Source organism: Castanea sativa, chromosome 4 (assembly GCF_040712315.1).
Source record: "Castanea sativa cultivar Marrone di Chiusa Pesio chromosome 4, ASM4071231v1".
In the NCBI taxonomy this organism is placed as follows: domain Eukaryota; kingdom Viridiplantae; phylum Streptophyta; class Magnoliopsida; order Fagales; family Fagaceae; genus Castanea; species Castanea sativa.
This window is the reverse complement of record NC_134016.1, coordinates 43543535-43571084: the sequence shown is the minus strand read 5'-3', so window position 1 is coordinate 43571084 and position 27550 is coordinate 43543535. Positions and strand designations below refer to the sequence as shown.

Sequence of the window (27550 nt, the reverse complement as noted above, 5' to 3'; positions counted from 1 at the left end):
AAATCACCATGCGGTTTTGAAATCTGAGATCTTAGAAATTTGTAAGAGCGTCCACATTGGTGAAAGCTACTTTATCTATTTTATCTTCTTATTTTACAATATATATTACTAAAAGAGATTTCAACCAAAAGAGATTTAATAATATCTATTTTTTAAAAAGAGATTTAAAAAAATATATATTAAAAAGAGATTTCTAAGAGATTTCAGCACTTGTGAACACAACTAAAAGAGATTTTTTTATTTTTTTTAAAAAGCAATGTGAACACAACAATTTAATAATATATTTTTACATATGAGCTACATGCACAGCCAAAAGTATGGTTGTGCAGTATTTGTGAAGTCAAAAAAATATGGCTTTAGCTCCACCAATGTAGCTACATTTTGGTATCTAGTGGTGCTAAAAATAGCAACATAGTTTTTTAGCACCACCAATACTAGTGCTCTAATGCAGTTGTCCTGGTTTGTACTCTCTCTCTCTCTCTCTCTCTCTCATATGTGTCCTTTATGGTATGTTTGGATGGAGGGAGAGAGGAGAATAGATGAGAGGTGGTTGGAGAGGTGCACCTAACTTCCAGCCACCTCTCCCTCCCTCTCTCCATGCACCTATCCAGCCATATCTGGCTCAACTACCCCCCCCCCCCCCCCCCCCTCTTCCTAGGGTCCCTCTCTCCCTCCATCCAAACATAGGATTAAAAGTAATTGGAATATAATGAGAGACCAAAATATTGTTAGTTAATTAAGCACTCAATTTTCAAATGTGTGTTTGACAACTAATTAAAAACTAGTTTTTTGCTTAAATTATCAACTGTTTATGGGTTTCACACTACTTTTTGTCTTATCTTTATTTCAAATAATCTAACTTTTAGTTTTTTGAAAATAAACTAACTTTTAGCTTTTTGTCTCACATTATGCAAATAAACTACAAAAATAAGCAATTCCCAAACAAAAATAAGCAAGTTGTATCAAAAGTACCAAGTGAGTAAATGTTGAATTTCAATAGGTTAGTGTAGTCTTTAGTGAGCCATGCGATCTTGAATTCTAGTCTTTTAGCCCTAGCTAACACCTTAGGGCCATGTTCGCAAAATTCCACCTTATAACCCGAATGGAAATAAGATGCTAGGAGTGATTGCCTATTGCTTTATTGTTATTGAAATCAATTATTTTCGAGTGTAGTTAGTTCCTTCATGTTTTTCACTGGTACCTAGATCATGCTTCTAAGCCAAGTCAATATAATGCCTCTAGCTTAACAAGTATCACATAGCACTACCGTGCAAGTGTCAGCGCCCATGTGTTGCAGACATTGCAGTGTACCCCGTAACAAAAGTTTTTTTTCCCCTATGCATTATAGTGCATAAGTATGGTCATCTGGTGAGACAGGAGCTATTTTAAGTAAAATTCTCAGGGCTCACACGTATTGATGTATATCAAAATCAAGTATACATTTTTTTTTTGTAAACAAGTTTGTCCAGAGAACTGCAAGATTAACATAGTAACGTGGTCTAGCTTGGGAATAAGGACCAGATATCAACTTCTAAGAGTGAGCTCCAGCCCAGGTTCAGAAATTGGCCCAATATTGCCACTCAAGTAAAGTCAAGTGACAGGATAGAATTGTTGCAGACGATTTCCAACGCTGAATGTGCCAACTAGTTTATCCAATCCACACAACAAAATTGGTTTTTATAATCAGAATATTTTCTAACAAATCCATCCTAAAAGAATAAATGAATTGTGGTTGTATAAGAACAATAAAACAATGAACAAAGACTCCATTATACTTTGTGCATGCAGCTGCATATTAGTTAGGTCGGCGTTTTGGATGAGCAACATACGATGGCAGAGACACCCCAGCAGCAGCACTATTCCTGCTTGGCATCGGCAGCTTGATTTGGCAACGATAAATGATAAATAGAAGGCATAGAAGTAAAACAAACAGAACAACTGGAGAGGACATGATCCCCATATTTTTTAAGGTAGAAATACTAGTCTCAGTTTTGGTAGTTCTGAATAATAATTGTTCTCCTTCAACCAATGCAGCTCCTAATGTCCAAGAAACATCCCCTGGGCCAAAAATTATCTCTTTATCACCAAGACAAAGAGAATCCTCAATGAGAGATGCCATATAAGGTACATGGAAACAATATTGTCCAGCATATTTTTGGTTCCTGGAAATACTGCTCAAGTTAGCCCACGATCTTGAGCATAACTGCTGACCTTCCTCCCAAATCTTTGTAAAGTTAGCTCTTGGATTCAGATTTAACATGTTGTAAACAGCATAAAATCCAGACAAAGCATGAAAGCGTGCAGAGGGGTAAGTGGCAGCTGTCAAATTAATAAAGTCACCGCCTGCATGTCACAAGTGGTACTTAAAAGGTGAATTCTTACTACAAATCCCTTTATGAAAAGAACTGAACAACTGTATAAGAGACATAGTGCATAAAGGAAAACTAATACTCCTTTCTACTCATTGGTATTTGAAACTGCCATCTATTATCATAAGAAATAATATTTGGAAAATGCCAATTTAACATTGTACATAATAATATACTTATAAACGAAGGTAGCTTTATGTCTCAACTTCACCAAACATGTGGTGCCTTGGAAGTTGTCCTATCTTGAGTAACAATTAAGTTGCTATGACCATGAAAATAGCAATCATTGAGCAAAAGAATCTCAGATGGCTTATGCCATCCTTCGCTTAGAGTTTAATTCTTATAAACCAAAGTGACCTATCAAAAAAAATTTCTTATAAACCAAAGTGCATAATTTTTCATTTGGTGAATAACTTAAACCTATTATTCTCAATACTTAATACATCTCAAGAAATATGATGTTTTAAGTATTTACTTTGTAGACGTGGAAAATCTATTGAATTCCTAAGGCTATCAGAAGAAAATTCAGAACATAGCAAGACCAAATTAGTAAACTCCAAAACATGGATATCAGGTTTTTATTTTTATTTTTTATTTTTGTTGTTGATAAGTCACATGGATCAGTATATGTCGAGAATAAATACTTTTTCGACCTGAGTAAAGAATGAATGGTAATAGTAGTACTCACCACCATAAGAGGATGAGCCTGCTTTACAGTTTGTACCAACTGTTTGTTGTGACCAATCTAAACTGCTTGAATTGATGGCGACAGCCTTTGCAAGTCCTTTGCATAGCTCCCAATTGGGTTCTCCAACCAGATGCAAAGAAGGAGATTCAGCATTCCATGTTTGTCCACTGAAAATATTCTGATAACTAGAATTAAGCCCTAAGCAACCAGAGCAGCTATAGTTTTGTACAAAATCAGAACCAAGACAAGGATGTCTGACTTCTAATGTATTATGAGTATTTTCTTTGAACCATTGTGCTTGGCTGAGCATGACAACACTCCTATCAAATGCCTCATTCAAACCAAAAGCTGGCAACGAGTATGCTAAAATCTGATGTTCCGTTGAACCAATCTTTGATCTCACCAAGTGTGTGTCCTCTCTTGTATCATCTATTTCCATCACAGCCTGCAACGAGGAACCTCCCAGGTCAATAAGTCCCAAAGTGGGTGACTCTGAATAATTTCCAAATCTCCCCATTTTATAGTTCAGAGCGACCCAGCCATAATAAGCTTCTTCTTTCCCACTCAATACCCTTATCCAATTCTTCCTATACAAAAATGCATGCTCCTTCACAACAGCCTCTACATCCTCCAAAACCTGCCTAGCATTGTCAATAGCCAACCTTCTTAACCCAGCAGTACCTAAAACAAGAATTGGAGTGTCTGCATGTCTTTCACGAGGTACCACCTGTTCTGCCCATAAAATCAATGGTTCCAAAGACACTCTCACCCCTGATGAGTTGCCGACAAATTTATCTAATCCAGGCTCAGTTTGCATACAGTGATACTGACATGAATTCTTCCAAAGTGAACTCTTGGTTGTATTGTCAGGATAAGAATGCAACAAAAGAGGAAATTTCATGTTACTTTCACCTTCTGACATCCACTCATACACATTCACTCGTGTCCCCGAGCTTCCACAGTCCACAACCACACAAAAATACGACTCCTTAAATACACTTCGGCCTTTTCCGGGGCTAAATACAAAGTAAACACCAACCAGTAACAGCACCACAACCAAAACAATGATACTTGTTTTCAACACGCGTTTATACCGAGTGAATCCCGTGATTGAGAGCTTAAGTTTCGATGGCGATTTGGGTTCCATATCACTATTACCAACATAAATCCATGCCAAATCCTACTAACTCTTTGAACCCCACTTTCTTTTTTGCCCTCAAAAGCTTGCTAAATTTATTACTAATTGTAAGAACACCCCAATGGGTCTATAAATTTGCAAAAGCATTAATGAAATACACCCACAACCACTCAATTCAGATATCACATAATGCCAAATCTTACAGCTTTCTAGTTCCTACTTCATCTTTGCATCAAAAAAAAAAAAAAAACCCTCTAGTTTATGTAACTGTAACCCAATTGAGCCAATAAAAACACACACACAATACGAATTTGTGTAACTAATATGAAAACAATAAGTTTACAATTTGCACCATTTTCTAGAACCTAGAATATAGCAACTTTGACTAATAAAAAAAGGGCGTGATTATATGTGCTCAGATGTGACCTGGGAATTGAAATGAGAGAATAGAGTACCTAGCTGGTCTCTGAAACCATGGAAACTGTACTAGTCCCTGCGAATCTCTGATGAGGATGAGAGATCACAGAGAGTGTGACCCAGAGAGAGTCGGGTCAGCTTGGCATCTCAATCGTATTCTTGGGAAAAACAAAAAAAAACACTGAAATAGAGTTGCTGTTTGGCACGTGCCGAGTTAGTTAGGTGCCAATTTAGAAACAAAACATAAACAGTTAGCAGCAAAGTCACGTGTCACACCTTAATTTCACAATATTCTCAGATTAACATTTTTTTTTCGATACAACATAGAATTTCTACTCTAATTTAATCTAAATATATATGTATGTAAAGATTCTTCCTGAAAACTTGAATTTTAGCCCTTGACTCCCATACCTCACAAACATTTATACTTGTAGAGTAACCACCACACAAAAGGTACACGATGATAAATTAACATATCTATTCGTAAGAAAGATTCAAATTGCAAACTGTGATGGGCACATCAACACATGTATGAGGTTACAAGTTAATTTAGGAATCTTTTTAAATTGTTGGGAATTTTTGTTGTACCCCTAACTTTATTTTTAGTAGCAAGTAGCAATCATTTATCGTAATTTGTTTAAGTGATGTACAATTATTTTTATATGAAGTCACTACTTTTTCTCGGCCAATCACAATCTAGAATTGTGATAAAAGTTGTATATCTCGACTTTCTTAACTAATATTTCACAAGGACAATGCTAAATGTACTACAAACTAATGTGGCAATAGTGAGTTTCAATTAGTTCAACTTGCAAAATCTCTAAAAATTGATGTCTTGCTATGATGATGAGGAGCAACCATCAAAAGACGTCATTTGTTAAAACTATCTTTTTTTCAACGAATGTTTGAATTGTTTTTTGTGATTGGTAACACATTATATTGTAAGGTTTATATAGTAAAATTTTACTGTCCCTATCATTATTCATTTCACAACACTCTCCAATTTTCCTACCACCTCAAACATGGACCCATCATAATCTCCAATTTTTTTTAATAGACCAATTGATTTTTTTAATAACTCATGTGTGAAGTGGTAGACAAATTGGGTGTTGTGAACTTTTGTTGTGACCCTGACTTTATTGCTAGTTACAATCAAGGGTGATATAAAAAGAAATTAAAATAATTGGGGATGACAATGGGACAAAGACATAGGGTCTGTTTGGATAGAACTTATTGCTGAAAACTGAAAACACTGTAGCAAAATAATTTTAAAATGTGTGAATAGTACCGCGGAACCCATTTTTAATGAAAAAGTTGCTGAAAAGTGAAATTTGTGGGTCCGTGAACAGTGCACGGATGCACTGTTCACGAAAGACTTGGTCAATAACTGTGGCTGGGGAAAAAAAAAAAAGGTTGAAAACGCTGAAACGCAAAACGCAGCCCTTTTCAGTTGAATCCAAACGCCCTCATAGGCCAAATCATGAGAGTTGGTAATATGAATAATGGTTGCAACAATGTAAATGAGGCTACACATGTTATCCTTACATCAAATAAGAATTCAAGATCATGAGTATCCTATCTGCTCATCCCAATTTCATGCCTTCTTCGAGATTAGAAAAACCCATGTGAAATAGAAGTAGGATAGGTTGTAATGGAGTAAGGTGGAGTCACTTTGGTATTTTTAATGAGATTCCTTTGGTGTGATTAGAGTTAGAGGTACAAGGGGAAAAAAGATTAAGAGAGAGAGAGAGAGAGAGAGAGAGAGAGAGAGAGAGATTGTACACACATGAAGTGGGGTGGGGTGGGAACAAGATGGGACAACAGGCAAAATCCATGCCCTCTTCAAAAGAAAAAACTTCATAGGGCTAGACTAGTCCAAGTGGGACAGTGACATTTTTCCTTCGCTACTAGAGCATTCACATTCATTTTTTCTAATTCTATCCTATTTTACCATCCAAAAATCTAATTTATCAATTATACCATACCATTTTACAATACCTCAACATCAAAACTTTTATTTTTCTATTCTACTCATTAAAATAATACATCTACACAATAAAATAATATATCTACACAATAAAATAATATATCCCCCAATCACCCTTATTTACAATACAACACAATCACCACCACCGCTGCACTACAGACACTGACACCACCTCCACCACCGGCAACCCATAATCTACCGTCAATACCAAAAAAAAAAAAAACCGGACCATCAACACCACCCTCTCCGACCATCAACACCACAAAAAAAAAAAAAAAAAAAAAGCAACCTACAGTCAAACACGGCAACCCATCGGAGCCATCACCAGTAAACCCACGCCGCTGCACCACCAGACCCACACAACCCACCTGACCCAACACTAACCCACCGCGATCTCCATCGCTAACCATTGCGAAGCCATACAATCTTCACCCACAAACACAACAAAAATTTATGAAAACCGGATTGCTCAATTCGCCGCTGGGTAGCTCAATTTTGTTGAAGCTCGAAGGAAGCAGATTCGCCGCTGGGAAGCTTGAAGGAAGTTGATTTTGTTGACCCACACGGAGAAGGAAAAATGAAAGAGAGAGAGACAGTTGCTGGAGAAGGAAAAAAGCGGAGACCCACCACCGTCGATCTCGCCGATCTAGAAACCCACCACTCGGAGAAGGAAATATGAAAGAGAGAGAGAGTTGCCGGAGAAGGAAAAACGCCGTTGCACCACCGCCGATCTGGAAACCCACCATGCCGATCTAGAGAGGGCAAAACAAGAATAAGAACAAGGGAGAGAAGAGCTGGAAGACGTACAGAGAAAGAGAGAGAAAAGAATGGATAAAATAGATTAAAATTTATACCATTGGAGCTACAGTGCAGTTCTACATTTAGAACCGCATTGTAGCTCAATTGTATTATTTTTTTTTACAATAATGATAGTTTACCACAACTAGTGCTAGGCTTAAATGAGACTAAATGGGATAAGAGCCTTACATTTGGCATATCCCACAGTCAATGCTGGTGCTCTAATAATGGATTAGTATTTTTTTTTTTTTTGAAATAATGGTTTAGTATATGTGTTCCTTACCTTAATGCCTTTCATGATTTCAATCATATATAGTTTTTATCAGGGTTATGTTAATAGCCTGGGCTTAAAGACGATAATTTTAAATGTGTCTATTTCTATAGTTTATATTGTCCGGTTTGATATTCATATGTATATAGAAAACACCTACTGACTTCATGCTAAAGGATTTGGTTTTTTCTTTGACTATTGATGTCGATCTAGGTGGCACCATGTTATGATTTTAATGTTCTACATAAACTTAAGTGTAAATTCAATCATGACTTTATAAGCTCTTGGGCACTCTCCCCTTGCAAGTCAATTTTTCAAGGTGAGTTTTATCCATAAGTTCCTAACACACCACTGGAGGCGATTGGTCCAACTTAGAACAATTAGTTTGGATTGGTCCTTGCAGTTTGCATAATCCTATATTATTTAAAATTGTTTTGTTAACATGGTCTTACTTCTCATATTAATATCTTGATTTTAAACTATAATATAAAAGATGGAACAATACAAAAGCTTAAAATGCAGCTCAAAATGGAGTTGCATTTTAAGCTTTTATATTGTTCAATTAGAAAGAATCAATAGAGTTATTTTTCAATAACTCAAGCTGAACTACAGTTTGAAAGTTATCAATATGCCTTTTTCTTAGAGAGAGAGAGAGAGAGGAAAAAAAAAGAATCCAATTCATTGGGGATAATGGTGAGACCTTGCAAAATCTGACCACATAAACAAATTGCAACCTTTAGCAATAAGAGTGGATGAAAAGAGACCGGAGGAGAGTGTAATAGAGTGTGGCCACAATCTTTTGGTTTTTTAGAGCAACGTTTATTACATCTTTTGTTTTATACACGCTCTAAAAAGCAATTGAAATTACGATATCTAACTTAAAAATCATTTAGTTGATTTTTGAGGGTGTGTCAAACTGTGTAAAACAAAATTAGCTCTTCTTTGTATATTTCAATCACTTTTCTCTTCTACTGTTCTTTCATCCTTCTCTTTTATGATTTGTCTCCCTCCGTTTCAAATATCAGTGAACAGAATAGAAAGGACAGATTCTAATGGGCACTTGTATTGTATTTTGCTGCAATGGTTTTTGTACTTTGTAGTGTAGGACTTTTTTGTTTGTTTGTTAGATTAAAAGTTAGAAATGATAGATCTAACCTGGACCTTACTTCTGGGGAAGAAAACCCCAATTGAACCAACAGGTCTTGGACATGTGGTCTAGGACTTTGTTACTCACTTTTTGACTTGCAACACCTGCGCACTTGTTTATAACTCATTAATCCTTAAAGGATAAGGGATATCATCGTGAATGGGGTTCAATATCTGATAAGTGAAATCACCTATTTTAATCAATAAATACCAATTTACAGTTTTACCCTTCCACATATTTGTTTATTTTAACATTCTATTTGTCCTTAAATTACAATGACAATGTTATCCTATCTCTATTTTTTTTATAATGGTTTGGTTGGTATGCAATGCTTTGAATTAAGGGTTATGTTAACGAGTATCGCTAGTTAATTAACAACTTTTTTTAAAAAATTTTGATATTTTTTTGTCTTTTTTACAGCTTTATAAATACTACTTGATGTCTTTTTTGACTTTCTCCTAACATTTTTTTTTTGGTCTTTTTTGCACCTTAACAGTGCTTGTTAACATTTTCCTTGAAATAAAAATTTTATATTTAATGTTCTATTTTATGCTCCACCAGTCATTATATTTATTTTTGACGATTGCTCTTTGTCATAAAATTAAGACATCATTTAGTTTTTGGTGAAAATGGAGATCGAGCCTCATATTTTTTATTTAATAATAATAAACTTTGTCAGTTGAGGTAACTAGTATCCACAAAAATATATTCTTATCGATTGCCTTGGAATAAATACTAAAAAATGACCAATTTTTTTCAGTGAGTGACAAAAATGACCATATGTTTTTTATTTCCCAGTGGACTTGTCATTTTACTATTGAGCCAAGCCAGCCCATCTAGATGAAAATAATAGTAAAACAGAATTATACCTTTTTTTTTTTTTTTTTTGCTGAAAGAATTATACCATTAGAGTTTACTCAAAACTAAAAAAAAAAATATATTATTAGATTAGATAAGTCGTTGTTATATAAATATTATACCATAATAAACTAGATCATTTCTCTATAAGTCGTTGTTATTTAATTCGTTTCATTGAAAATTTGAAAGCCGTGATTTGCCGTAGAAAGAGATATTTTATCCTCCAATAGGACCATGACAAGTACAACTACTGTATCATTCATACACATCTCTCTCTCTCTTGTTATTTTTTATATTGCAACTTTGCCATTGCGGCAGTGCAGCAGTGACTCGTACTTCCGAACAATGCTAAACATACTTTGAAAATTAATATATGTACAGTTGTCTTGGTACTTTTTAATTAAGTTTATTATATATATTTGAAAAAAAAAACATTGCTTGTATATTCTATCGATTGAATGGGCATACAGTTTTTTATTTTATTTTATATAAAATAGAATTTTTATTTTAGCCAAATCTAAGTGTAAATGTATGTAAAGCTCCTTCTTGGAGACTTGAATCCCGGCCCTTACCCTCCATACTTCACAAGCATTTATACCTATGGAGTGACTATCGCACCAAGAGTATACGGTGGTGACATACGGTTGAATTTAATTTAAAAACTTAAAAAATATTTTACCCCATAATTTTTTTTTTTTTTTAAAACACCCCATAAAAAATTTAGATAGAGTTGTTAAAAATGTTTTTATGTTAGGTTTGTGATTAAATTAAACCATGTATATGCATTGATCAATATAATCATATTATTGAATTTAATTGAAAACCTTTTTTTAGTGATAATTTCAACCTATGACATCTAAATGATTATTTTTTATTATCAGATTAAGACATTTATTAGATTTTTGGTATAGACACTGATCAACTTCCATTTTTTTATTTGATGACAAACGACTTTTTTTGAGCTGGTTGGAATTTATATATTTTTTAGAACCTAAACTAATTGTACATAAGTTTTATCTTAAAATTTTTACAATATATTTGCTTAACCCTAAAACTTTCAATTGTTGTTTGTTGATACAGCTTGTATCCGGTCCAGTACTTTTTTGCAATGGACAAGCTAAGATGTAAATACATGTCCAAAACTGGACATGTATCCGGAATCGTATCATGTCTAGTGCAAAAGGCATTGGACACAAGCTTCACCCCCTACTAAAAATTTTACTTAAGCCCTAAAATTTGAAACTATTTTTTGCAATTTGGGACCTCTAGATTTACCTTAGACTCTAATGGCACCGCTCCTAATGGTTATTTTTATTATTAAAGCAAGACACTAATTGAATTTTTGGTATAGGTGAGAATCAAACCACCGTATATTTTATTCGACAACAAATGACTTTTTCAATTAAGTTAATTATAATCCATTTTTTTTAGAACCTAAACTAATTGTACATAAGTTTTACATTAAAATTTTTACAGTTTATTTGCTTAATCCTAAAACTTTCAACTTATATATATATATATATATATATATATATAAAGAGAGAGAGAGAGAGTAAAATTTGTACTTAAGCCCTAAAACTTGTAACAAATAAATATTCATTTTATTTTAGATTTGTCAAATACCTTTTATATCTAACTTTTATTTTAAACTTAAAAAAAAAAGTGAATAATTACAAAAACTTACAAGTGATATAATTGTAAATAGAAAATTTAAAAACCTTAGTCATAATAGTCTATTGTTTGCACCAACTCTTTTAATATTGATAATTAGCACTTGATGAATTCGATGTATGTTATATTTTTGTTGAACCATGTTATTTTGAATTTAGGTTGAAGTATATGCACTTCTTTTAGAATGTAAAAACTTATTTCTAAATGGATGTTATATTTTTTTGAACTATGTTATTTTGAACGTGGGTTGAAGACTGAAAGTGAACGCATTACTTTTAGGATGTAAAAAACTTGTTTCTATACAAATGTTGTATTTAATATTAAGTGGGTTGAAATGAGTTGTATTACATTTGTGTCAATCCAATATAACTTGTTTATTAAGCGTGTCAAGTGGGTTGGGTCATGTCAACCGACTTCATTAACAGTCGAGTTAAGGTTGAAGAGCCATGACATGATTATTAAATAAGTCGGATTTGAGTTAAGATATTTAATCAAATACCCCTACCTTGGTACAATACGAACCCAAATTAAGACTCCTAGATTTACCTCATACTCCAAAGGAGGTCTTATACTTTTTTTTTGAACAATGGTTGGTGTAACATCTTTCTTTTCTATATATAGATTACCCACAACGCCATTCCCAAAAAAAAAAAAAAAACTTTATCTTTATAAAACGAAAATCACAAATTTTGTTTTTTTTTTTTTTGGTTGTGGACAAAAGGTAGAAATCCCCCAAAAACTAAAATAAAATAAAAAAACTAATAATAATAATAATTAATCTACAACTACAATTCTACATGTATATTAATGTGTAATTTCAATTTGGGTGTGAGAAAAGATAAAAAAAGGTTGTGTGTGCATATTAATAATCTTCACAAGGCCAACTCCAAAAATCCTCTTAACTCCTCAGCTCTGTCTCTCTCTCTCCTCTTCTTCTTCTTCTTCTTCTTCTCCGATCTGAAAAAAAAAACCCTCACCGCACTCAAATCCTTCTCTCTCAACTCTCTCAGATCTCTCTCTCTCTCTCTCGGAACTTTCATCGCGATCTTCATACCCTCGCGTAGGTTCCGATTTCTCATCACTTTTCTCTCTTTCTCTCTCTGTGTTTCATACTCTCTCGGATTTTTTTCGTTTCTCTTTCTCTCTCTAGGGTTTCCACGAATCCTTTCTGAACCTAGCTTTCTCAGGCAAGTCTAAATTTCCTCAGAAACTATTTTATTATTGTTATTTTTCAAGTTTTCGATGCTATTTCGTTCGCACAAGAAATCGAAGCGGAAGATATAAAAAATTTGAAATAGCGCAAAAGGAAAAAAAAAATTGATAAATGGAATTAGAGGCCAAGATAAACTATGTGCCAAATGCTTGTTTATTTATTTATTTATTTTTTCCTTGTGGTTTCTCGGCAACCAAACGGAGCATTTGGGTTTTTTTTTTTGGTTTTTTAAATTTTGTATGTTATATTTGAAATGGTTTGTATTTGCTTTGGAATTGAATTGTTTTTGGTGTTGTTTCATTATTCGTTATTGGTTTACATGTTTCTGTTTATGTGGGTTTGCGCTTTGTGGATCAATATTATTTGAAATTATTGTTATTAAATTGAAAGGATGGTTATAGTGATCAATACTGTAAAATGGGTTTCGATGAATGTCTCTTAATAATCCCATAGTTATATAGGAAGCTTTGTGATATAATTGTAGGAACCCAATAAGGTGTAGCTCAGATGTTACTTTGTTTCAATGGATATAACCTAGGCGGGTGAAGGTTGAGTTGTGGGTTCAAGATCACTAGTTATAATAATGTCGTATCCAGAGCATGAGGCGCTCTTAAGTCTGTCGAGTCTGGGAGAGGTGGTTAATACAAATGTAGGAAGTAATGATTTGTTGTGCAAGGTTGAATGTGGTTGTTAAGAGATTTAGAAGAAGTTGGATGTAGGGTAGAATTTTTAGGCAATGTGCAATATATACTTGTAATTTAAAAGTTTCTCTTAGCCTTAAGAAGAAATAATATTTAGCACCTGTTTGGTATTTCTTTGAAAAATTTGTTTGTAATACTTTCTGGGAAAAAAAGGAACTCTAAACAGAGACTAGTATGAATAATTGCTATGATTTAGGTTCAATTATTGTGAGATGAAATGGGGAAGACAAGAAGGAGCTTTTGTTGGGCGGACTTTTAAAAGAAATTTTGTTCCTGTATAAAGTGGAATTGTGATATGAAGGGCTTTGTAACCAACCCAGCATAGTTGAGGCAATGATTTGTTGAGCTGAGTTGAGCAAAAAGGATGTTGGAAGGAGAGGGCAAATAGGAGTCCAGAGCGTTGTTGTTGATGTGTGAATAGAGAAGCCGATAATGTACTCGTGTGCCTAGCAGAACTGGTTTAATGAAACAGAACATAATTCATAGGAACTGAGAAAAGAAAGTAGGTCGCTCTTATAGTTGATCTGTTGAATGGAATTTTGGGAATGCTTTTGTAATTAGTTGGGAATTGAGATGACTTTTGATACATCTCATCATTGAATGTTCTTTTTTTCTAAAAAAGGCAATCCCAATTTAATTGGAATTATTAGCCGAGTTAAACACATGATAGTGATTGTTTTTGAATCCCATTGTAGCTGGCTCTTTTGAATATTAGGATAAAATATGTTGTCTTGGTGACATATAATATGATAATTAGAACCATGTCTATTGTTTTTAGCACAGCAGAACATGCCATCTGGCATCTAGAGAGTATGGAAATCTTTAAGAAAGCGGACCAGTGGCTGAAAGAACTGAATTCTAAAGAGAATTTATTGAACTGTGTAACTGTTGGCATCATGGTAGGAAATCAGGTTTAACAAGTAGTTAAGAGTATGGGCAGAAATTTTTTTTGCTACAATTTTTTCTGTTGTTGTTTGAAGATTTCGTATTTTGAAGGAACATTACTACTGAAGGGACGGAGTTTGGTCAAAAAAGAAGTGTAGGTGTGGTAAACAGTAGAAATCTAGTTCGCATGGGATTCCAATTTTATAATACTCTGTTTAGGAGAATAATTGAGAGAAAAAAAGATATGGTTTACATTTGAGTCCCATGAGATGTAGTACAAGTTGAAGCCCCCCAAAAATGAAACTGCTCTATAGCTAATAAAGAAAAAAAGGCTGCGCTATTGCAATTTTAGCTACTATCTTCATTGTGATCTATGGTTGGGGTTCAACATTTTAGGCTGCCAACTGCAGTCTCTACTGTTACTATCCTTGACACTAATTATACAAGATATTTGATCGTGTCTGCATCCTAACAAAATAGAAGTCACTGATTGATGATGGGTCAATGCTTTAAGGTATGAAGCTGAAGTGGGCCAACCCACTAACTTGACAAAACCAGCCCAGCCCAACCCAATGTCTTGGGTTGGGTTGGAATTTTATTTTGAGCCTTGAGTTTGGTTGGGTTTAGGTTGGTAGGTTTTCCAACCCATTTGATTACGGTTATTTTAGTTTTTTAGTTTGATTTATTTTAATATTTTAAGAATTAGTTTTGACGAGTTTGGAATATGATTTAGGCATATTATGTGAATTGTAAAAATTTATTAAAAAAATGCTTAAATAGTTTATGAAAGTATAAATTTTTATAAGCCATGGAATATGTAAGCACAATCCACTGACCCAACCCAACTTGTTCCATGTGGGTTGGATTGGTTTCTACACATGTGAGGGGTTGGGATGTGATGGGAATTTTTATTTTATATGTAAATAAATTTATTAAAAAAATGACAATCTAGTACACAGGTTGTATACAAGAATCCTAAAGAGGGGAAAAAAACAACTAGCTAGAGCCTAGGTAGTCCATAAAATCTAGGAACCCCTCAATTGAAGAAAACATTGAGCCCGTTGTCCGCCCATATAAAGAATTCATAAAACCTCTGTCCCGTCCCATGCATACCCCTAGACCAAATCTTTAGAAGATGAGAACATGAGATCTCCTTTCATTGGCTGAAACGGATTATGCTTATGTATTAATTTGGCTAAAGGACATTGCAAATTTCTAATATTGGAAGTCTGTCTCTAAGATGTACCCCACTTCATATATGTATTGATAATTAGGGGTAAGAGGAACCCTAGATGTCTATTGGAAATATCAAGAAGTGACAGTTGAATTACAAGGTCTTGGCATATATATATATATGTTAGTTCTATGGTTTTGACCAAAGGCATTTTATGTTTTACACATACATGTGGTTAAGCTAGCTTTTACAATATTTACAATGAGGGAGGGTGGTTAGAAACAATTATTGGTAGTAGAAACAAATAGATTCCTTCTTAAGTTGTTAACAAAAGCCAAGTAAATTTTTTAATGATGGTGTGATCATGCAAGTGTATGAATTTTCAATTGAAATGATCTTTTACTGGACTGGTGGTGTTTGAGTAAATTAAATCCCTAAGTAAGGCCACTTTGCAGAGTTAGAGCCTATAAATAGAGGCACCAAGCAATGAAGTCTGTCAATTTGCACAAAGTGCTCTAGCTCTTTCCCTCACAAATAACCATGAAAGTTTTATCATTGTTCTTCCTTGCCACCATTATATCAACATGCCGAGGAATCCCCCACCAAATTGGCGGCCACTACAATCCCGGCATTGACTGCCTCAGTTGGCATCTAGCTGTGGAAACTAACAACATCCGTGATTGGGAGGTGGTTCCACAAGCTTGTGAAAACTACATTGGACACTGTCGAGTGTGCATCAGAGCCATCAAGTAGAAACAATTATTGCTAGTAGGAAAAAAAATTGCTATTTGGGTGGATCCTGTACTTGGGCACATTACTTCTTCTGTCTTTCTTTGATTGGTAGATAGTGGGGGAGAGGGGAGGTGAGGTTTGAACCATAGATATGAGGTACCAGGAAAGATGCCATTACCGTGGGCTATCAATTGAAGCCCCCATACTTGACACGTTACTACCAGAAATTTTTTTTGAATGTTATCAAAAAATTGTTTTGTAATATTTGAATGGATAAAGATGTTTATACATAATATTGTAATTGCTATGTATGTTTTGAAATTCACATCCATTACTACGACATCTTGAATTGATCAATACGCTTTTTTCCTTCTTTTCCCAGGCTGTCTCAAATTGTTTGAATGATCGTGCAAGGACAGTCAGACTATAACATCAAGTATGCTGAGTGGAGAGAGAAGGTATAATGTTTTAATTTCCCTTTAACTCCCTCTAATATCTTCCTGGTAGTCATGGTCCTTGTCGCTTAAAAATCTTGAATGCTTCTCTTTTATAGTTATCTAAACTGTCACTCACTCTTCTTTTCTCGATTTGCACATACTTACGGCAAGTGGTGCCAAATTCAGGGTTGCATGCTTTATTTGGAAGCCTGAGAGCTAAGTTATAGCCCATGTGATGCATAAGAAGCATCTTCTGTGAGGCACTTTAATGTTATGGACGTGAAAATTTTGAACAAGATACCTATTTTCTTAGTTCATGAAAAAATTACAGCTCAGACTTTGTATACCAGTAGACTAATAGCGAGCAGTAAAGCATTTTTAATATTTTTAGAACCCAAAACTTTAAGCATTTCTATTAGCATTTATGGATGGATTGAGAGTGTAGTGTCAGATATTTAGGGGGTGAGAATTAATTTATAATGTGTTCATAATAAAAAATCTATAGATAATGTACTGTATCTTTAATTCCTTTCATCAAAAGCAAAAAAGAATGAAAAGGAGGGGAATTTATGCTGTAATTTCACTTATATAGCATGGATGGGTATGGGGGGTTGTCAGCTGAAAAAAAATGGGGATATCCCGTGAATATTCATTGACTAGAGTTGTGCTAATAGGAGAGACTGTAATTAATAGGCAGTAAAAATTTTGCCAACTTCCTATGGATTTTGACATAGTTGAAAAAATTACACAACTATATCTACACCCCCTATGGTCTGATGTAGTTTCATTGACATCTCCTGAGTTTATGAATTTTTCTGGTCACCCTATGGTATCCAAATGTTTGAGTCTACTACTCTCCTTGTATGGAGTGTGGCTTTGTTGCATTTTTCTTGTTTTTTCCTTCCTGTTCTACTTGATCATTGTAATTTTGTTTCTTGATTTTTGCCCCCACAGTACATCCCCAATGTACTTGGGTTGGCTATTTTTTCTTAATAAAATTTTTTGTTACCTATAAAATAAAAGGAATTAATCACATGAAAATAATCGAGTACCATGAGGGATGGGATTAGAAAGAGATGTAGAAAACTGAGAGTGTGGTAGCATATCCATCTCATGTCAGTAGATCTATTTTTGTTCATTTTTATGTTTTTTCCTGATTAGAGAAATATCATTAGTAGAATTTTCTGCTATTGTGTGTTAAATTTTTTAGTCTTGTTTTTTTTTATTATTATTTTGATCTCCAGTAACTGCATGTCAATGGTTTCAGCTTTAGTTTTTGTTCCCCTGCATCCCCATTCCCTTCTTTATTATGCATGTAAATATCCAGTTAGGATAAGGCGTTGGATTATTTAGTTTAAATTTGAACTATGATGTTGTCACTTGTCGGTCTTTATTATTGCGTGTTACTTTTTATTTTTTATTTTTTTTTATTGTTAATTTACCGGGTGTTTATTTTTCTTCAGGATTTTGGTGAAAATTGTTCTTATTATCCTTTTTGAGTTTGTGCTGGAGGATTCTGTTGGTTAATCTGGTTCTTAGATTCTTTTATGCTGTAATTGACATACATCCTCACATTGTCATATAACGGTGCCATAATTCATGCAGGTGGGGGGCTGCTTCTGCCTCTGCCAGAAGAGGTGGCATGACTGTTTTAGGGAAAGTCGCGAAAGTCACGGTTCCAAAACCCATAAACTTACCAAGTCAAAGGTATTTGGTTCCTGCTGAATTCTTTATGGTTCACTTTACAGACATGAATTGTTTTTGGCCCCCCCTAAGATTTTGCATCATCTCTCTGTTGTTTTAAGGTTAGAAAATAATGGCTTGGACCCAAGTGTGGAAATTGTTCCTAGGTAATTACTACATCCCTCAGTCTAGGGTATCTCATCTCTGTGTGTGTGTGTGTCAGTATTATGATTTGTTTGCGTATCCATATAGTATTATAATGCTGTCACTATATGTCCTGATTATAAATGCCAAAGCAGTGCTTGAGTATATATGTTTACACTTGTCAGGGGCACCCTTAGCTGGGGCAGTAGATCATCTTCCTCCACGTCAAATGCGTGGGGTTCTTCAGCACTGTCTCCAAGAGCTGATGGTAGTACTGGTTCACCAAGTCATGCTAGTGGCCGTCCTTCATCTGGTGGCAGCAGCACACGACCGTCAACTGCTGGTAGCGATAGAGCTCATGAACCTACTGCTAATGCATGGGGTCAAAACTCTAGGCCATCATCAGCTTCTGGTGCATTGACATCTAGTCAGACGTCACTAACATCATTGCGTCCTCGCAGTGCAGAAACAAGACCTGGTAGCTCACAGTTATCCCGGTTTGCAGAACAATCATCCGAAAATCCTGGGCCATGGAGTGCTGCTGGGACTGCAGAGAAACTGGTATATTTCTGAGTGTAAGCTCATTGTTTGATTCTTTGCATTTTAACAATACTAACAAATTAAGAAGTTTCCTGCTCAGTTTTCTTACTGAAGGATATGCTGCAGTAACAGTATATTGTTTCTTCATTAAAGTTGTGCAAAAAATGTTATGGATGTTATATTTAGCATGTTATGTGGGCTGGACGTGTACGTAAATCCTTTTTTAACACCATTTACTGCTATTGTATTCCTATAAAAAGAACTGTTTAAGCAAACTATATGCAGGACTGAAATGCAATAATTTTTTTGTGTTAGGGCCGTTTTATGAAGCACGGTTTCACTGAAAGTTCTGTGATTGGTGGGCAGTGCATTTTGCTGTACTTACAGTAATTAGTTAATATTGTACTGAATAATTCATTGCCTTCAATTTTATGCATACTACAAAATAAACATTAAAAAAAAAACCAGACAGTATTTTGCAGTTAAGAGTGATAAACAATGTGTCAACTGATCGTAATTTGGAGCATCATGTACCGCATCTATTTATTAATTATCTAGTATATTCCGACAAAACTATAGAGGAAGTAAAAGTGGCTTTTCCTTTTTATACTTCCTGTGTACTAGGGTTGCTCCACTTTGCGCTTTTCTTTAAGCGGATTTTTATTATTAATCCAAATGAAAAAAAAGGAATTAAAAAATGGCACGGGGGGGGGGGGGGGGCGAGGTTGTGGTCTTTGGACCAGATTCCATCTCCTCCCTCAATTAGGGATGGAGGATAAGTCATGGGTTCAATACCATACGGGTGAGTGAGTTGTTCTTGCCAGAAAAAGGAAAAAAAAATCTAGAATATCATTAATGCAATGACTACTCTTTGTTGGATTCAAAGAAGAATCTGAGGAATATATTGGAAGCATTTCTTTTTCTTGCTTGATTATACCGAAATCTTCAATGGAAATGTATTCTTGGTCTTCATTACCAAGGGCCTTGTAGTTTAACTAGCCTCTCCCAGTGCTTCTAACAAAGACATCCAAGGTTCAAATCCCCCCACGCTCAACTGTCGCATTATAACAAAAATAGGTATTCTTGGCCTTCGTTTTTTTGTTTTTGTTTTTGTTTTTGTTTTAGTTTTAGTGATATCAATAACCATATCATGATTCACACTTATTGGAATAGTGTCAAGGACATCTTGAATTAAATTACAATTTGTGTGGTATCCCTATTTTTTGTCGGTAATGTATTTTTCCTTTGTTCATGTAGAATCTCTCCCCTCTCAGTGTCTCTTACTTTGTTGCCACTTGTAGTTGCAGTAGGTTGAGGGGTAACAATTGTGTGGTATTATAGTCTTACACATAATGGTTGGGATTGGTTTTTGGGTAGAGTTTTATACCGTATACTCAACTCTACGAAATCCCACGCTTGGCTATTCTTATTTTGTTGAAGCAGTTTATATTTGTTCTCTCTCTTGTGTCAGCTGTATGGCCTGATCTATATTAGTTATCCACCGTTATACCTGCAGGGAGTAACAGCACCCAAGAAGGATGCGTTTTCTCTGACTTCTGGAGATTTTCCAACACTTGGTTCGGAGAAGGATATATCTGGTAAGAATACCGAGTCACAAGGTTATGTTTATCTTCAATTGCCTCCTTAATATTTTTTTAGTGTCATGTTTATGTTTATTAGTTACTATCATCAGAGTTAAGGGTTAATTTGATGGTTTACACCACTTTCTGTCATTGTTATGTACTTCCTTTCTTGGTTATACTTTAACTTTAAAAATAGTCACTTACCTGAAGGACTGAAGCTGATGTCATGCCTATTGCCTCTTTTATAAAGCTTTGAAGAATGAAGAATCTAACTGCATTGCTATTTTTTCAAACTAAATTTTATGGAGCAATTTTAGTAATTATGGTTATGCGTGGTTTGCTTTACTTTTGCACTGTTTTTTTGATTTATGAAAGAAGAGGCTTATTGTGGCGGTTCAATTGTTTTAGTGGAATATTCTATGCAATTCTCTTGATTGCTTGATCAACTGTGAATTACAGACCATAGTTCTCACAGGCGTCCAGGCTCGTCTTCTGGTGGAATTGCACTTCCCAAAGAGAGGAGTGGGGCTTCTATAGTTGGTTTGTGTACATGCAGTCAATTCCCATGCTTTTAATGAAGATGCTGGGTTCTTGTTCCTTGTGCCAATTTCTGTTTTAAGGTTTAGCATTGTCTCATTCAAAAAAGGTATTTTCATATTTCAGGTGATGTTTCTGTAAATGCAAATGTGAAAAGCGGTGCTGCAAATTCTTGGGTAAGAGATACCCCTGCATACGGTGATGAGGGAGTCACAACCGGTGCGGAGAGGTGGCAGGGCGATCCCCAACCATACCCTAATCCTAGTATTCCTCCTCAACATTTTGAAGCTTGGCATGGTCCTCCAGTAACTAACCCTCCAGGTTGGTTCCGACCTCCAGGAGGTCCTCCATATGGAGCTCCTGTTGCTCCTGGTGGCTTTCCCATGGAACCATTTTATTATCGTCCTCAAATCCCACCTACTTCTCTTCCCAATCCACAGCCAGGTCCCCCACCAGGAGGCGCACCAAGAGGACACCATCCTAAAAATGGAGATTTGTATAGACCTCATATGCCCGATGCTTACATTCGCCCAGGTATGCCAATGAGGCCTGGCTTTTTCCCTGGTCCAGTTGCATATGAAGGCTATTATGGTCCACCGATGGGTTACCACGCTTCAAATGAACGAGATGTTCCATTTATGGGAATGGCAGCTGGCCCCCATGTTTATAACAGGTACCCAAGCCAAAATGTTCCTGAGCCTGGCAATTCTCAGGGAAGATCTGGTGGATATGGTTCTACTGGCAAAACATCAGCTGCAGAACATGTGGAATCTGGTCATCATCATGATACTCGAGGACCATACAAAGTTCTTCTGAAGCCGCAGAATTGTTGGGAGGGAAAGAATGAAGAGAAAAAATGGGAGGGTACGGTTGCAACAAATGCTGCATATGTTGAGAAGGGGGACCAACCAGGAATTGCTTCATGGGAAAATGACCGGAGGTCAGATTATAGAAATGATGAGGAGATGGCTTTAAGAAGAACAGAAACCAGTCAAGAAGTTTCGAGTCAGACTTACGACAACCAACGGTCTTATTCTTCTGTCCGTGTAAAAGTAAAGTCTCCTGAAAGTGTGGGAAGTATGAGGGTAGTGGATGACATTTCGGTGACACATTTGGAACACGCATCCCCTGGTTTACAAGAAGTTCAAGGTCCTGTTTCAGCTGTTCCAAAAGATTCCTCTCTGATTCAAAAAATTGAGGGATTAAATGCAAAAGCCCGGGCTTCTGATGGACGGCATGATATTGCATCTGTTTCCAGTTTGGAGGAGCGAAAGGATAAATTTCAGGTTCAGAATGCCAAGGCTAACCATTCTACAAATGAAGGTGGTAGTGGTTTTGTATATACTGAGAGAACCCACACCACTGGAATGACAAATTCTGCCTCCCGTGAAATGGGATTTTCTGCTGGAGATAAGAGCCTTGAATCTACAGTAGTCAGTGGAACAACCATCTCCAGGTTTCTTTTCTTTTTTTCCTGTTCTGTACCTTGCAGGCTTTCACTAACAATGTAGTAGTTATTTCTGTGTTCGTAAAATACTGATTTGCAGATTCGCAGGAGATCTACACATGGTGTGCAAGGCAGAGGTGGTAATCGTGGTAGAGGAGCACTCAATAGCCAAGAGGTTGATGGGTTGCAGAAAAAATTTCCAGTGGTAGACTCTCCAAGCGTTGTATTAGCTTCACATTCTGACGTTCATGTGCATGACCACCATACCTCTTTTGAGGCTTCTGCAAAGTCTGGACCATATCCTGTAGCAAGGGATGAGAGAGAATCTGCTGCTCCTGTTTCTGATCCAAGTGATTATCAAGCACAGGTAAGATATCTTGTTTTATGTTCCTTCTAGCTTTTATGCTTTTGTGTCTTATGGTACTGGTATACTTCATCAGCGTCCTAAGTTGAGAGAACTTGAGCAACGTGCCAAACAACTAAAGGAGGAGGAGGAAGAACGGACAAGAAGGCAGATGGCCAAGGCTCATGCAAAATTGGAAGAGTTGAATAAGCGTAAACAATCGATGGATGGTTCAAATCAACAGTCAGAAGATGCTTTAAGTGGTGCTATCCAGAATAAGCAAGAATTGAATGTAGTTCCTCAAATTAGTGAGGGTAGCACCGGTAGAGTGGAACAATCCTGCGTTTTGTCCAGTGAGCTACCTCCAGAGAAACCTAAGAGTGCTAACAGGGAACCTTTAGTGCAAAACCAGTCTGTGTCCTTGCAGCGTGATGCTGATTGTGCTGATGTAGCTCATGTTAATAATGCTCCTCATGTTCATGATGGTAATGCCTCAAAGCCGAAGCGTATGAACTACAAACAAAAGCAGAATATTCTGTCAGAAAAGAAAATTGATGAGAAGTCAATTTCCACCCGTAATGATGAGGCACTGAAAAGTCATCCTGATGCGGCAGGTAAGGTCACAGTGTCAGTTGGGGGACTTGCTAATGAAAGTGCTTTGAGCTGTGAGTCAAGCTTGCCTGTGAATGCAAATGCCGTGGCCGAGTCGTCCGTTCATCAGAGAAAGAAGAATAACAGAAGTGTCAAGAACAAGCACAAAGCAGAGTCGGCATCGTCTATGGCGGCTTTACAATCATCAGAATCAAAAGAAACAAATCTTGTTAATGCGTCTGTTGAAAGTGGTAGGCCAAAGGCTTCTGAGTCTGAAATGGATCCTAATTCAATTGAGTCGGTAACTATTTCCAAAGATGCAAATCAGTTACCAGAACAGCGCTTATCTTTACCCAGTGAAGATCATGGTAGAGTGAATAGCCAGGGGAAATCTCAGCAGTCTCGCAGGACACCAAGAAATCCACATGTTAATAGATCCGCAGAGAGAATCCAGAGCGATGCTATTTGGGCACCAGTGCGGTCACAGAATAAAGCTGACATCGATGAAGCCAGTCATAAAAATGTAGTTGAGTCCAGTATTTCATCCATCAAGAGTGATCATCAAGTCCAGAGCAATTCCAAAAAGAGGGCAGAAATGGAGAGATACATACCAAAGCCTGTAGCAAAGGAAATGGCTCAGCAAGGAAGCATTCAACAACCAGTGGCATCTGCAATCAATCAGAATACATCAGATGAGACTGTTGGGAAGGCAGATTCTAGTTCTCAATTCACAGAAATTAGTCAACCTGCTAGTTCAGCTAGTGGAAAAGTTGGGCTTCCCTTGGAGTCCAGGAATGGGGATGGTAGACAGAATAAGCAGGGCAAAGCACATGGGTCTTGGCGGCAACGGGGTTCAACGGAGTCAGTCGGCATGCAAAGTATGCAGGAGGGACCTTCTTCATACCCTGATCGGAATGTTCAAAAATCAATTGAGGATTTCCAACCTCAGAAGCCTGACGTGAGTTCAGTGAAAGAGCAACCGAAATATTCTGAAGAAAGTAATGCTTCTGATGGATGGAACATTCCCAACAATTCTGATTCAGTTCCACCAGTTGCAGTTTCTGTCATAAAAGATCATGGAGTAACAGGCAGAACGAAACGGCATCCACTCAAGGGACAGAAAGGTATGGGGAATAATAATGATTCTGATCACAAGAAAATAAATACTCATTCTTCAGCCTCTGAAATGAGTCAGTCAGACTTGCCTACTTCAAAAGAAAATAGAGGTCTTGGGGACCGGTCAACTGCTCATTGGCAACCCAAATCTCAGATGTCTTCAGCTAATTATCAACGGGGAGGCAGAACCAACAGTGGTCAAAGTGTAGATGGTGAAGTTGCTTGGACAAACAAAAAGGAGTCTACTCCCCAGGGTGAAGTACCTCTGGCAGCACAACAAGAAAAGAGATCAGGTGAGGTTGTACCCCAGCCTCACCATGATGAGTCTCCCTCTACAAAAAGCACTGCAGAAGAAGCATTAAATGTAGGGCATCAAGAGGCTAAAAGAGGTAGAAAAGTAGGTTCGCTAAAGGGACGAACCCACTCCCCGAATCAAGTTCATGTTAGCCCAGTTGAAAATGCTCCTGCAAATATTGATGTTAGACATGAGCAACGGTCATCATCAGGGTTCCGCAAGAGTGGCAACCAAAACAATAACCGTTTTGGCAGAGGGAATGAATCTCGTGGAGATTGGAACTCATCTGGGCAAGATAGCAAACATAACAACCAGCCTGTAAACTGGGAAAGGCAGAGGCACAATTCACATTACGAGTACCAGCCAGTGGGCCCCTATAACAATAACAAGTCCAACAATGCTGAAGGACCTAAAGATGGAACTCATAATGCAGGTCCGAGGTTCAGGGAGAGAGGTCCGAGTCACTCAAGGCGTGGTGGGGGGAACTTTTATGGACGGCAAAGTGGCAATGATCGAGTAGATGCTGGTTATGAGTTGTGATAGTAGAAATTCCATGGTCAGGTTTTTGTTTGACTATAAACAACTCCATAATTTGTAGTGGATTGATCCCTCATGTTTTCAGGTAATACTAATTTTTACGTAGTAGATCTTTTCAGTTATAACTTGTTTATTAATCAATTGTCTACTGATGGCTGTATGTTGTGCAGGGCTTGGAGCAAACTTGATGTGAAGTGATCTTAGGTGGCTAGTTTTCCTCTCATATTTTTGCAAATGCATCTGATCTAAGCATTGTAATTTGGTCACAGTGTGTTTGCTGTGGAACCCTCAATATGTCATTTTAAGCCTTGTATTTAGTGACCATTATCCCTTTACTATGGAACACGAGAGAGGAAGAAGTGAAGTTTTCTGGTTCCCCTTCGTATATCGCAATTTTCGGTTTGTGTTGTGGCGCCAGTGTTGGTGTGTGTGGATTGCCAGCCCTCTTTGTGGGGTTCAGCTTAATGCTTTAGAAATTGAAAAAGCATGTGTATTAACTATTAATAGCCAAGTAGTCGACTAGTGTTTCCAACAAAAACGCACAAGGTTGAAATCCCTCCTTCCTCAATTATTAAATCCCTCTTTCCTCAATTATTAAATATATAACACTGTTAACAGTGATCAAACAAACCACCAATTATTAAATATATAACACTGTCAACAGTGATCAAACAAACCACCAAGGCATTTTTCTTTATTTACAAGCTACTTGACAGTCTTGATTAAATTATTGATTTTCCTATAAAAAGTAAACGCTACAACTAAAACTTTGTACCCCCTTCCTCTATAAATCTATACTAATAGTTGATAACTAAATTATAATTGGAATAATATTATTTCATTTAATTAGATATAATGATTTTTATTTGTGAATTTATAGAAATTAGTGTTTTTGAACTATTTATAAACACTTAATAATATTTATGGTTTGTAAGTTCATTTTAAAAATAGTTCAATATAAATGAAATATTTATAATATTAATAAATACTCCCAATATATATAATTTAAAGTTTTATGAAGATACAAACTTGCAAAAATACAATATGGAAGAAATCTCACATCCCAAAATCTCATGAGATGGGATGTGTAAAACAACTATTGTAAGTATATTTTTTAGTTCAATCGAGTAATAAGGACATCTAATCCAAAGAAAAAACAACCTATCACTTTGCATGACCCTTTTTTTATATATTTAAATTTGAGATGAAAATCTTACTCTAGCTTAATTTAAATATATATGTATGAAACTCATTTCTAAAGACTTGAACCTTGATGCTCTCTACTCCCCTCTCTTTCTTTCACCTTATAAGAACTTATACTTATGGAATGACTATTATGCCAATGATGTACAGTGATAACTACACAGCCCTCCTAATTGACTATATTGTTGAACTGTTTTGTGAAACTAGTAATTATCTAGTTCATTCGCTTCATGAAATGGGCTTCTTACAGCATGTGAAGCCCATTCACTCGTGAAATCCACACCCTTTGAGAGGCTTTTTGTTGATGCTCATTTTGGGAAGCCCCAGTAGAAAGAAGAAGCCCAGCAACATGGGCAGAAAAGAGTTAGTAATTGGATAGAAAAACCATTAAGCCCAAACAGCAGGAATAATATATCATAGGCCCATAAAACAAACAGATGGACTTTGAGGAAGCAAACGGGCCTAAAGGGGCCTGGAGAGAGAGAAGTAGCAAACCCATGGGTAGTATGTGATGTAGAAAAGTGAGAATGAGCCACAACAAACTCGAAGTAATATAAGTAAAGAAAGTAAGGGGTCGATGGAAAGTCTATGAGCCCCAAGGATGAAGGATAGAGTAATTGGGTTAGAGAAGCCCCAAGGAGTTAATAAAAACCCATGGGAACACAGAATTAGAAAGGGCCGAGGATGCCTAAGGAAAGTAAATGGCCCAAGGATGCCCAAAAGGAAATAAATGGGACACAGGAGCCCGCAAGTAATGTAGTAAAAAGTCCAATGATCATACTAAGTCATTGAAAGAAGAATAAGCTGCAGACTCAAAGAGGCCCAATAGGCTTGGGTCAAATGACATCACAGTAAGAATAGCAGAGTAGTGCGGTAGGAAATTGTAGCAAGACTGTAGGAATGAGCAAAAGAGTGGGCTGAAGGAAGAAAAACCCACAATCAAGTAAGGCCCAGCCCCTAAGGGAGCAAGCCATAAAGAATGGGAAATCAAAAAATAGCTCACGCCATAAGAAGTCAAGGATGGACGACAAAATGTGTAGATGAG

The 27550-nt window shown here is 36.3% G+C and overlaps 2 protein-coding genes across 4 annotated transcripts; one reads left to right on the top strand and one right to left on the bottom strand.

Annotated features, from left to right (window-relative positions):
- Positions 1-1601: 1601 nt before the first annotated feature.
- On the bottom strand, positions 1602-4765 carry LOC142630586 (putative apyrase 7). The gene is made up of 2 exons (XM_075804601.1): positions 3058-4765; positions 1602-2343 (listed from the first exon to the last, which is right to left on the bottom strand). The coding sequence occupies exons 1-2, from the start codon at positions 4202-4204 to the stop codon at positions 1796-1798; spliced, it is 1695 nt and encodes a 564-aa protein (XP_075660716.1). The 5' UTR covers positions 4205-4765; the 3' UTR covers positions 1602-1795.
- Positions 4766-12241: 7476 nt separating this feature from the next.
- LOC142632314 (protein MODIFIER OF SNC1 1) lies at positions 12242-25687 on the top strand. Of its 3 annotated transcripts, none has more exons than XM_075806752.1 (11): positions 12242-12531; positions 16432-16507; positions 18092-18193; positions 18292-18336; positions 18499-18874; positions 20370-20451; positions 20896-20976; positions 21100-22429; positions 22529-22787; positions 22861-25387; positions 25473-25687. In XM_075806752.1, the coding sequence occupies exons 2-10, from the start codon at positions 16488-16490 to the stop codon at positions 25303-25305; spliced, it is 4740 nt and encodes a 1579-aa protein (XP_075662867.1). In that variant the 5' UTR covers positions 12242-12531; positions 16432-16487; the 3' UTR covers positions 25306-25387; positions 25473-25687. The 3 variants fall into 3 exon arrangements, with proteins under 3 accessions (XP_075662867.1, XP_075662866.1, XP_075662868.1); XM_075806751.1 differs by having other exon boundaries at positions 12392-12531; positions 20896-20982; XM_075806753.1 differs by lacking the exon at positions 18292-18336 and having other exon boundaries at positions 12392-12531; positions 20896-20982.
- The last annotated feature ends 1863 nt before the right edge of the window (positions 25688-27550 follow it).

Excerpts from the sequence above, each read along its gene's own strand:
- LOC142630586 (XM_075804601.1), bottom strand. The coding sequence starts at position 4,204 with ATGGAACCCAAATCGCCATCGAAACTTAAGCTCTCAATCACGGGATTC. Across the intron at positions 2,344-3,057 it reads AGGCTCATCCTCTTATGGTG|GCGGTGACTTTATTAATTTG; the intron begins GTGAGTACTACT and ends TGTGACATGCAG.
- LOC142632314 (XM_075806751.1), top strand. The coding sequence starts at position 16,488 with ATGCTGAGTGGAGAGAGAAG. Across the intron at positions 18,337-18,498 it reads AGTGTGGAAATTGTTCCTAG|GGGCACCCTTAGCTGGGGCA; the intron begins GTAATTACTACA and ends TACACTTGTCAG. Across the intron at positions 22,430-22,528 it reads AGTGGAACAACCATCTCCAG|GAGATCTACACATGGTGTGC; the intron begins GTTTCTTTTCTT and ends GCAGATTCGCAG.